At 41.5% G+C, this 12,477-nt stretch overlaps 1 protein-coding gene across 5 annotated transcripts in view; it reads left to right on the top strand.

Annotated features, from left to right (window-relative positions):
• Positions 1–12,477, top strand: part of LOC124788181 — an 816,659-nt gene that overhangs the window by 781,078 nt on the left and 23,104 nt on the right. The window contains exons 10-11 of one of the 5 annotated variants that reach the window (XM_047255337.1): positions 10,146–10,200; positions 10,459–10,515. The exons of 1 other annotated variant lie outside the window; for it this stretch is intronic. In XM_047255337.1, the coding sequence (XP_047111293.1) occupies positions 10,146–10,200; positions 10,459–10,515 (112 nt within the window). Of the gene's footprint in view, positions 1–10,142; positions 10,201–10,458; positions 10,516–12,477 lie in introns of all 5 variants that reach the window. 3 more of the 5 variants (XM_047255336.1, XM_047255341.1, XM_047255339.1) reach the window with 3 other exon arrangements.

Raw genomic sequence — 12,477 nt, 5'->3', positions numbered from 1 at the left:
GGGTACTGATTTCTCAGGATCTATGCACCCAAATTGCGTGAAAATGTAATCATATGTCAGTTCTAGTATAATATATTTGTCCAATGAATACCCGTTTATCATCTGCATTTCTTCTTGGTGTAGCAAATTTTAATGGCCAGTAGTGTATTTATTTATCCCGGTGACCGGTTTGGACTACAAATGTGGTCATCTTCAGGCCAATGAGGAAGAAACTCCTTGTGGTGGCAAATCACCGGAAGGAGATCCTTCCTCGTTGATCTGCTGTTGGTATATTAGCAGAAAGGAGTTCTTCCTCATTGGTCTGAAGATGACCACAGTTGTGGTCGAAACCGGTCACCGGAATAAATAATTTGTGATCAAGAGTGTTTTTCATAGTAAATATTGGATATTACCGTATTTAATGCAAAGTGATACATCTGTAAGAATTACACATAATGTAAAAGTGAGGTCGAAGCTACGATCGTTGAACAAACGCAGTGAACTTGATTCCGAAGCGTGCATGATGACGTACACGACAGAAGTTCTGTGTCGTGTGTGGCAATAGCGAATTCCGTACGGAAGGCATTCTGCGCGTTGTAATTAAACGATTGTTGATTTGTCATCAGACTATAACAAGATGTACTGCGTTGTGGAGGTTCTATAGTTTTAAATCAACATCTACGAGTTTTTCGTAGTGGACATCGACTCTTACAACGTATGTCTCCAGACGTGACTCGCATGAAATTCTTTTTATGCGGATATATGTAAGACATTGTGTATGTCCTTCTTTTGCTGAAAATCATCCCAGAACTCAAAATGCGCATTGCTAATTCTGTCTTGTTGGTGACTCGTATACACTTCAGAATTCATGTTGTGAAACGGTTTACCGCTTTGATGTTGTCCGTGTGACCAAGGGGATTCATATATCACATATAAAACATGTGAAAAAATTTAAATTCCTTTTACATTATCTGTAAGTCTTCTAGGTGTATCGCTGTGCATTAAATAGCCATGTCTTTTGTAATCACTATCTTAATTACAAATTGTCATGTATAAGAATGTATTCAAAAAAATAAAAATTCAAATGATGCAATATTAGCACTTTTCTAAAATTATTAGAAAAAGGTATCAAAAATTACCATTGTACGTTACACATTTTTAGTTATCCTTTACAATAAAAGGAATTGTAACACAATAGAATACCAAATAAGCGCAGGAATAAATTTTTGTGACAAGCTAACGGAGACGTTGCTAGATGGGGCGTGTCTGCCGGCTATGCAATGCTGTCGTACCCAAGTGTCAACACGAGAAGCCCGAAGTACAAAGAAGCTGGGAGCTCCTTTCATCAGACTCTGCAAGAGGGAATCCAAGAACAGCTAATTCGGTACTTTGACAACAGTGCAGAGAAAAAGAACGCTCTACCTTAAGGTGACTGCATTTAGTCACTTAAAGATGTCGTAAAAACTCTTATTATGGTACAGACATCGCACAAAGGAATGCTCTGAAATTCTGAAGTTAAAGTATAGTGCAGCAGAGAGCTCTGACAAATTCAGAAAACGAGAACACATTCAGTGGGGGAGATCGCGTCATGGCCTGATATAAACCCTTTGTCCTCCTCAAGCTCATTCTCAGATTTAGGCCACTCCATCAGTATTACGGATATCGGTGGAAGACCAGATGTGTTAAGTTGCAGTATGCTCTGGCAAATTCAACAAGTTTCTACAAGCTGCCACCAGCACTGCTGCAACTCTACAGCCGTCCGGCTGTGGAGGGGACTTCTGACGTATAAGCCCCAGTCCTGCTGGTCATAACAGTGAATAACTGAGAATGGGGGCCAAGCGTATCTTCCGTGATTGAAGAGCCGATCTGCAAGTTATTCAAATTAGGATCATCTCGTCTGGTGAGCGCACCCTGGCGTCGACGCCGCGGGTCCTAGGCGGCTGCCGATAATGGCTGTACCGGAGCTGTTGGTATCTTCCGCAGCGCTGGACAGTGAAGTTGAGACCTCACTGAGCGGCGCGGTACGGCGTGCTTCTATTCAATATACCGCACATGAACAGCAGCGGCGCGAGATAAGTAGCAAATAGTGTTGTAAGTAGTTGCGCAATATCCGAGAAAAACGGCCGAAAGTGTCTTGGATGTGATAATAATTTCTTTGTTAGGTTCTGGAAAGAGACTATACATTTCTATAAAGTATTTTGCAGATTATAAGAAACATTTTCTTCCTCGAAAAATTTGCCTCCAAAATTCTGCTGCGCCTTATACTATAAAAATGTCCAGTGTTTCATTTAAAATTCCCACCGGTCTTAAAAATGGTCACATATTCGATGCCGCCGGATACCTCTCTCTATCTGGCGACATTGCATTCAACTGGCATCAGCAGTGCACCGATGTGACGAACAAGAGTTGGGGGCGTTCCCAAGCTTGCTAACACTGTCTCTCTCCCGCGCCGCCATCACAATCCAAGAACACTGTCTTGACTAAGATGCGTCATTGCAGTCTACGTCTTCACTGAACTTAAGTTGGAAGTGATTTGTCTTCTCGGTATCAGTACAATATTTTTATTAGGAGCTAGTTTCGTAATGGAAAAAAGTAAAAGATATTCATATGATCTGGGCTATAGATTGAATGTAATAGCAGATCCGATTAGGGGGCTAGTAAGGGAGAAATGAAAAAAATGAGGAAGATTAAATGTACAAATAGAGGACTAAATGCAAAATGGCCGAAACTAGAAGATGACGCACTGCAATGGATTCAAGGATGCCGTCAAAATGACATTGGAATTAATACAAAAAAGAATCTAACACACGACCGTAAGGTAGCGCTAGGTGGAACTTAACAGACTTTAAGGGTGGCATTGGTTCGTCATGGACTTTGCAAGCGAACTAAAACCAAAATATCTAAGAAAGTCCCACAAAAGTATGAAGAGAAAATATTTCCTTTCCACCTTTTTCTTGGGCAATATCGAAAGAAACCAGTGTGGAACTAAGACAAACAGCAAATATGTACGAAACTACCCTGACATTTGTTGTGGCGAGTAACAGCACTTTTACCAAGAAAGGTGCTAAAACTGCAACTATAAAATGAAATTGGCACGAAGAAATGCACTAAAATGTTGTCCTTTCATGTTGTGCTGACGGTACTTAATTTAATCAAATGATCATTTTGAGGCGGAAAACGGCGGAAAACCTTCTGAAATGCCTCCAGATGTTGTACACGTACGTGACAAGGATTGGATGTACGAAGCTGATATGAAATAATGGATTAAGGGAGTGTGGGGCAGGAGTAAAAGTGCTTTATTGAAGAAGAGTTCTCTTTCTGTGCTAGATCAGTTTAGTAGTCATTTAAAAAATTCCTTGAAAGCGAAATTGCGACAACGTAATACAGAGATTACTGTTATTCGGGAGGACTTAGTTCGCAATTGCAACTCATTGGCGTCTTGATACATAAAAAAAAAAAAAAAAAAAAAAAAAAAAAAAAAAAAAGATTTAGAGTGTATATGAGAGAGGAATGGAACAAATGGATGACGGATCAAAACCGACATGAATTAACGTAGAAAGGAGGTTTTAAACGACCTACAATCAAACAAATGAGTTAGTGGATAGAACGGTCGTGGTGTAGAGTGAGAGGAGATGTTATTGTTCAATCTTTCAAGAGGTGCGGCGTAAGTAACGCCCTCGAAGGCAGTGAAAACTTACAGTGAAGAACATCTTATATGTGAAGAGGACAACGATGATGACGTAGAGGAAGAAGAAAGTTAAGGTGACGATTTTCAGGAATTTTAAAGATCAGTTCGGTTTTATAAACTAAGAATTTCTTTTCAGTCTGGCTTTGCAATCTAATTATAAAAATGGTGAAAATGTTATTTAAAAAAATTGCTAAAAATTAAGGTGCGTCTTATAGTCCGTAGCGTTTTACAGTGCGTAATATATGGTAAGTGTACGTTGGTGACCTTCGAAAGAACAGCGATGCTGGGATTTTTACACTGCCATCTTCAGCAAAAAAACTGGAAACAAAGACATTTACCTCACCAGACTAAAAAAATTACCGTCCACGAGAGTTCAACTGTCTCACGTTATTGTTGGAGACAACATTTTCCATTAAAAACCATTTTATGAGACCTTATTGTGGTTGACAATTAAATAACCAAACCAAAAAACTATATGGTTACAGACGTGGGAGAACCGGAAGAGTTTCATAAAACAATTTTGGAATATCGTGGCGAAAAAACAGGATTTACTATCGCAAGATCTGTCTCAATCAGGAACATGTAGAGAACGTGTTTCTTTCCCCTTATGCCCTGCAAAATTTTCTCAGACACGATACAGTGTTGTTTGACATTGAAGTCGCTGAAGAGATACAATTACCAGATCTTCCTCATATAGAAGGCAATTTAGTAAACAACGCTATCTAGATACGGGATAGATTAAAAATATTATTTCAGTTCCCTGCAAGGCAGCTTGGTGTGGCAAAACCACTCGGTAAATAGGGAACGTCGCCGATGAGAAAAGAAGTGGTAAGAAATTTTAAAAAAGCATTCAGTTATAAAAAAATAAAGATATAATCGTTCTTTCCATAATATTAAAATTGTAATTGGCAGGTATTCGTACGTTATGTGTACTCAAGTTCCTTGGCTATTTCTTTACAAACGTTGCTTTTGCTGGTATTATTCATACAATGTTTCTTTTGAAGATCATATCGTATGATTGTGGTTATCCACTTATACATACAATTAACTTTACCTCGTCTAACGCCATTTTGGTAAACAAAATTTCGTTTCGCACTTCAAAAGAGCTACCACTCTGATGAACAGTGTCGCGAGACTTTCCGTAACGCACTATCGACAATACTGCGCGAGGTTGCACGGCGCGCCATAGTTCGTCAGTTGGTCAAATTTGCCACGCAGTGCTGCGCCGTGAAGTTTTGCTGCCAGGTAGTGCGTTCTGAAACATACAAACAATATTTGATCGTGTCGTGTCTTGTCGCATAGTTCTGGTGCGGGCTATGGAATGAAAGTTCTGCTGCAGTGCAGTTCCGCTCAGTGCCGTCTTAAGCCTGACCAGGCAGAACGCTGTCTATGGCCTAGAGTCACGGCTCGCTCAAATGCTCGTTACTGCATCGTTCGAGGCCCACGAGAAAAGCAGGCCTTCGCGCGTACGTCATAGCACGTGACACTGCAGATTTTAGGAGTGGCAGTACCCGTTTCCAGCGCAGAGCGAGTAACTATTCCAGAAAAGTTTAATAATTCTTGACTGCAGATTGAAATACATGTAAGCTTTCGACAGCACACGAGAAATTTAAGACCTTTAGTGGGTAGCTTTTCGGTTACGTATTGCATTATTTTCATCAAGGCAGCGACAACAGCCACCGTTACGAAATAGTCTCGAATGAAAAACAGCCCACAGTTGCACTAAATTACGTTTATTTTAAACCTTGACCATAGTTCAAATGGTTCAAATGGCTCTGAGCACTATGGGACTTAACATCTGAGGTCATCCGTGCCCTAGAACTTAGAACTACTTAAACCTAACTAACCTAAGGACATCACACACATCCATGCCCAAGGCAGATTCGAACCTGTGACCGTAGCTGTCGCGCGGTTCCAGACTGCAGCGCCTAGAACCCCTCGGCCACTCCGGCTGGCCCTTGACCATGGTTTCTTCGGAAGTAATACACAATAATAAATGAAAAAGTATTAGCTCAGCGGCTGCTTCAAGACCAATAAAACATCTTCAGCAGACATAAGTTCAAAAAATGGCTCTGAGCACTATCAGAAAACTTCTGAGGTCATCAGTCCCCTAGATCTTAGAACTACTTAAACGTAACTAACCTAAGGACACCACACCACACCATGCCCGAGGTAGGATTCGAACCTGGCCGGCACTATCTCTGTTGTACTGCAATTACGTATTGATTTCCCGTGGGCCCTGCGCGGCGCCGACCGTTCGCGAAGTGTGGCGGAAGGCGGCTAGTGTGACGTCACAAGTTCGTTGGCCCCATGCATCGTTGAGACATCGGGCGGATCTCACGCCGCGGAATCCAGCCTACCGCTGGGGCACACGGTGAGGTGTGTCGGAATACGGATCCGCCACAACAGCAGGCGGCCGTGTGCACCTGCTGGCTCACTTAAGTACTGTGTTCTCATACTGACAGTAGAGGCAGCAGTGGCGGGAGACACTTCCGTCGCATCGCACCACACATCCGAGCTGCTAACGAGACGTCGGCCGCTTGCACAGTGTGACAGCTGACGCAGCGACAGCAGTAGCTAAGGCACGATGCTACGTGGCGTCCTCTGCCGCTGTGCGCCTCGACCACCATTGCGGACTGAGCCGCAACGCCAGGCCGCGTTCTGTCTGGATAGGACTGAAAGGGAGCCGGACGAGTATGGTGCCTCCAACTTTGGACCTATGGGTGCAAGTGGTGTTCTTACAATCACGACGGATGCTCTGGGTTGGGGGCGGGTGGTAGTGGGGCGGGTGGGGGGGCGTGTGGGGGGGGGGGGGGGCGAGTGGAGCACCACGTCGGCCGTCTGGTTATGGCCATGAACTCCAACTTGATTGGTAGCTTGTTCAGTGCGTATAAATAGCGCGCAGACGTCCATTAGTTTGGCTGTGTGGCGGCAATGGAACGCAGCGCTGTTTGGCGCAGTGTTCCAGTGACAGGTTTTCACGAGAGCCTTATCACAGGTTGACGAAAGTCGGTGTTCACAATGGCACCGGCGAGGGTCGTCAGATGTGGAGATGGGCAGATTTTCATGAATATCGAAATATACAGGCAAATAAAAGGCAAATACAGTATCGAGGCAAAAAATATCAAGACATCGACAATATCGAGCAAAAATATCGATGTTTTGAAATAACGAAATTTTTGGCCCGTCCCCACCCAAGAAAAGTTTTCGGAATGAAACACTTCTGACATGTTTGCAAAAACAGAGATAATGTCCTATGGGATAACAGCAATCAGTGATTTTATAATGTTACTTAAAATCCGTCTTGGTTGCAAATTTTTTTTTATTCATATGACCGGTTTCGGTTCATTCAGAACCATCTTCAGATCTGATATTTCAGTTACAGGAGTAACCCGTCCAAATCCAGAAACCTTCACATGCTACGTCACATCTACGTCATGTGACGTAGCATGTGAAAGTTGCTGGATTTGGACGGGTTACTCCTGTAACTGAAATATCAGATCTGAAGATGGTTCTGAATGAACCGAAACCGGTCATATGAATAAAAAAGAATTTGCAATCAAGACGGATTTTAAGTAACGTTACTTCTGACATGTGTTTTGCGCATGAAATATTGTACTTACCATAAACATTTCAGACAGCAAAACTAGGTTTTACATTAAATGCCAGTGTGGTAATGTGTGTGGCTCCTCTGTCGAGTCTACGTTACTTTACAGTGACCTATCTCTTCTCGATCCTGGCGCTCAGGGGATAAGGAGTGCGCACATTCTGCCTCACAGTTTGGAGCGGGGAGTGGTACGTTCCACCATTCTCATACAGTGCTGGCGACAACCGTGTTCGTTTTGCGCCTCCTACCTGTTATTTGCAACGGTAGAAAAGATACACGGAAGTAACAAACTTTCATAAATATTCAATGTAGAAACATTCATGTTTAAATCTGGTGCCCATCTGTAATACTGAGTGTGAAATTATATTAAGGCTATTTTAATATATTCCTTGTTGTACTGCAAAGATGACAACTATAGCGCCAATGAGTCAAATAAAGACACACAAAAGTTTACTTTCTATACTCAGTATTCAATCGATTAGTCGCTATATCGATAATTTAGCAGCGTGTAGTACATATCGTAACACAACTTTCTTTCTCTCCACCGATTAATGTTTGAAGAGGCCGCCACCTTTGAAGCTAACATGCCATAACTGATATTTTACATTTTCCGCGTATTACGAAAATATACAGTTCCAGTATTACTCTGCACTAAAGATTCCACCTAAACCTGTTATTCAGAGATTGGTTTATTATGCTTCAATGGCGACTTCGGTATATAAAGGTTTTACGAATGATGTTAAAATACATAATTTACATGTTCAAAGTAGAAGTTCCTATTCTATGGTGCATGGATAAAACTTGTAAAAGTAAATATTACTTAATTATTGAAAAGTAGGTTTGTGGTTTCACAATAGCTCACTTTATTCTAAAAACAGGGAAAATTAATTAATTATTTACATAATCACATTCTAGTACCGCAAACTTCACTGCTTTTTGAACACATGCCCAGAGGATTTGAGAAAGGACTTAACGAGATTTCTCGTGACGGTTTTATTTCAGACTGAGTGTAGCTTTTAATAAAAAATCTGCTATATTACAGTGTTTTTTAGTGCACTTGCACGAAGATATCTCTAAAATTCGGTATGGAATACATTAAAAATTTCGAAGTATTTGGAGTGAAAAAGCGAAAATATTTGCTTTTAAATTAGTATTTTGGGCATTGTAAACAGCATCCCACATATTACACAATCACTTCATGTAACAGAACCAGCAGCCTACTGCCATGAAAACGCCAGTAAGCAGTAATAATAATTTGTAGTCGGTTAATGTCCACCTACCACAACCCAGAAAGATCCACTACAGTAACTTTAATCATAAGTTACGCCATTCTTGTCACATGAAAAAATTACTTTTCGACGTTATAACTCACACGTGAAATTCCTGATAAAGATTTTTCCTACTTGTGGTTTCCAATAAACCTCCAATTTCAGTTCACAGGTTCCGAACTACATCCCTGTTATGATATTTTTCATCCTCAGGATGCAACAAACTCCTTATACTAAACTTATCAGATTCTCACAGTCCACGTTTGGTGTCGTGTCGGCCATTATGACCGAAAAAAAAAAACTCATATGAATTTTCACCGACTTTTATCCGAAATCTGTACATTCGGGCAATGAGATTGGCTATATTGTGGCCGCGCATGTAGTAGCGTACTGATTAGCAAAGATCGGCCGTCTTCGGCCGATGTCGATCGTCGGCCGAATCCACCGATTCAGTTCCACTGTGACCGCAGCGTTGCTTGCAGAGTGTTTCCCGTTCGGTTGTGTCGCCAGATGCGTGCCTTCGGGACGGTAAGCGGACCACTCTGTCCCGAATTTCCTTCGCGTCGCGGTACTACGTCTGCACCGCGACACTTTCATCCTTCTCGAACTTGCATAATACTTTAGATCTTCATTAGCATAACGCTTCATCGCTGTAGCTACCTATTGTTCTGTGATTTGTAGCTCCTTTCTCCGCTTTTATGTGCTTAGCTCAAACACTGATGCACCGCGAATTACAGAACCGAGAGCAGCTGCAGCATCCAAAAAGCAGTCGATAAAAAAGTTGCACTACCGAAGATACAGGTCTACGACGCAACTTCGACATGGTAAAAGCCCAAAATGTAGCCTGTATTACTTTAAACTTTACATAAAAGTGGCTGTCTGCTGAACTTTCTCAAGTAATTCATTCCTCGGCCATAGGACTCAACCTCATTCAACATGGATAAATTAATACATTCCTGCATGTTGCTTAGTTTGATGCTGTCTGTAAACTCGTTGTCGTCTTGGGTGATGTGTTTTCTAGTTCTTCGCTGGCGACAGGTTTTCTTTGTAGTGTCTGGTGCAGATACTGTGCAAATACAACATAAATTAAATTACCGACCTACGCAAACTGATCCATTTGAGATCGATCCTTCCGATGTTAAATGTGCATTGTTTCGAAATAGTGGCTCCTTTCCGACACAGATGACGTCATCTTGAGTGGACATCCACCGCAGGTGGCCGTTTACTTCCATGTGCCATGCAATGCCGCAACACTTACGCTCTAATTTTACCAAGTTTCCATTACGTTTTCCTTAGAGAATACTGATTGCTGGAACAAAAACATCTCTTTTCTGTAGAAAACGACAAAATAACTGTTTGCTAATTGTGCTGATACAAGGGAACTGACAACTTTAAACATGCGACTGGGCAAATACATTAAGTAATTTATAGAAGCTCTCACGTAACATTACGAACGAACAGAGGTAGACGTATACTGACTGAAACCTCAAGCACGTAGATCACTTGACAGTAATTGCTCTGATTCACGTCTTTGTTAAGAAGCATAGACTGCACTCTTTAATGTCATTTTTTCAACATAAGTTATTGTCATTTGTTCCAGCAGCAATGGCCATTCTACGCTCTCTGATGTTGCCTCACATCCGGAGACAGAGATGGAGGTAAGTGGGACTCCTACGAAATCAGTGGAAAGTCCGATTAAATGTTAAGTTTAACTTTTCACTCCAGTTTAGAGACTGTGAATCTTAAGTTTCTGTTTGATTGTCAGACCAATAAAATTCCTTGAATACCGCGTCCATTAAGACCGTGGTTCTCTTTCTTTCTTTATATTTCCAAAACTATTTCAAAATCTTTATTTCAAAAATCTCAATTTTGTTTCTCTTTTATTTTTTAAAAACAAATTCTTTATTAAACCCCAGGTTTCTTATGCCAGTGACATCGAGCTCCTTGGCATCAAGGCGAGATGCGACGATGTGGTAAGAAAATGTTGAACTTTAGTTCTCAAAATTCCTAAACTGTTTTACATTCGTTTGTAATTATCATGAATGTTATCGAATCAGGATTGAAAACAAGCAGAATAGAGGTTTCAATGAAGGTTACATAAACGACCTGTAGATTCAAGAATTGTGTCCACGATATCACAGTGGGACTGCTGTTCACTGTGTTGGTGTTTGCCCTTTTATTTTATGAAGTTACGTTGAAAGAGTGAGACGTGGAATACTGTTAGAAGCGCACACATCATTGGTGCTTGTTTAGCGTGTGCCAGTAAAAGGCATACTACTATCATACACAGCGTATCCCAAAGTAATGAAATATCTAGAGGTGATAGATATCGTCATGGGGAACATTTTTTTTAGAGACAAAATGTTCAGTGTCGCTTCGCGGAGATGCTAGGAGTCGTATAGTGTTCGCTGACCCCGGGACGACGAGATTTCACCGATGTAGCAGGATCTACTGATCAGGGTTGCTGCATACTACGTACCCAAGTAAAAAAAATGTTCAAATGTGTGTGAAATCTTTGGGACTTAACTGCTAAGGTCATCAGTCCCTATGCTTACACACGACTTAGCCTAAATTATCCTAAGGACAAACACACACACATGCCCGAGGGAGGACTCGAACTTCCGCCGGGATCAGCCGCACAGTCCATGGCTGTAGCGCCTTAGACCGCTTGGCTAATCCCGCGCGGCCTATCCAAATAAACTGGAAGTATTTTTCCAACGAGAAAATCTCTATAAATGAATGTCACTAAAGCGAAGGAAGACATTTTCGAAGCGAATCAGGAACTTTAGCTGACTTGGCTTAGCTTGGAGGACACCCAGTCATATGGAACACGTGACTAGGTTGTAGGCGACACATATTGATTGCAGTGTACCGCCGTCAGGTAGCGTCAGCGATCATTTCGTCTTTGATAGAAGTTGTTCTCCATTAAGTGATGTATCACGCCTAAACGTCTGAAGCAAATAGAGTTTACAGCTTCTTGAAATGACAGTAATATCTAGTATAAGTGATAAATGGTGGAAGACAAGTGCTTTTGAATGCTATTACAGACGGCTAAACTATAAGATGTTTCAAAGAGCTTCATTCGATTTCACAACACTAGGCCTTACCACAGTTTTCATATTGGTTCCCGTAGATCACCGAAATTAAGCACTTTCGGGCTGGGATGGGTTACTGTCTGGGTCTGCGGAGCGCTGTTGGCAAGTTGGGTCCACTCAGCCCTTGAGAGGGCAATCGAGGAGCTATTTGATTCAGAAATGTACGAGATATTACTGTCATTTCAGCAAGCTGTAAACTCTATTTGCTTCAGACGTTTAGGGGTGATACATCACTTCATGGAGAACAACTTCTATCAAAGACGAAATGATCGCTGACGCTACCTGACGACGTTACACGTCGTTCTTTATTGGTTATGCCCCTGAGAGGCAGCAAGCTGTAGGCACACTGAAATGTACGGTCACGAAAACTGACAAATGCCGGAAGGAAATTGCCTCTCCATATCCATATTCTGTGTCATCCTCCGCCTATAGGTATCACTCAATGGTGACGCCTATGAGCGAAGGATAACACAGTGGTCGACCGGTACCGTTGGACCGGACTGTTCGGATAGAGCTTCGTTTTTGTTTTATATCTTTTACATGAATGAGGATACAAACTTTGGATGAATTGCAACTTGTGCACGAGACAAAAAAAGTTTTTACTTGCAAGAGAGTAATCCGATTTCACAACGATATATCGATTTCGCAACAGTATACCTGTTACGTACTCGTATACGCCCACACATATGAAGGCTTGAAAAGCATGTCGGTATAAGTAACATTGTATGTGTTCTAAGATAAAAGCGTTGAAAAGTAGTGTTAATATTAGATATAAAATACTAACATTGTTATACTCTTATCTGTTATACAGGTTGTTCATTTTAAATGAAGACGTTGAAA

This window comes from Schistocerca piceifrons, chromosome 3 (assembly GCF_021461385.2).
Source record: "Schistocerca piceifrons isolate TAMUIC-IGC-003096 chromosome 3, iqSchPice1.1, whole genome shotgun sequence".
Lineage (NCBI taxonomy): Eukaryota > Metazoa > Arthropoda > Insecta > Orthoptera > Acrididae > Schistocerca > Schistocerca piceifrons.
Note: the sequence above shows the minus strand (reverse complement) of the source record. Positions and strands in the feature narration are given on the sequence as shown.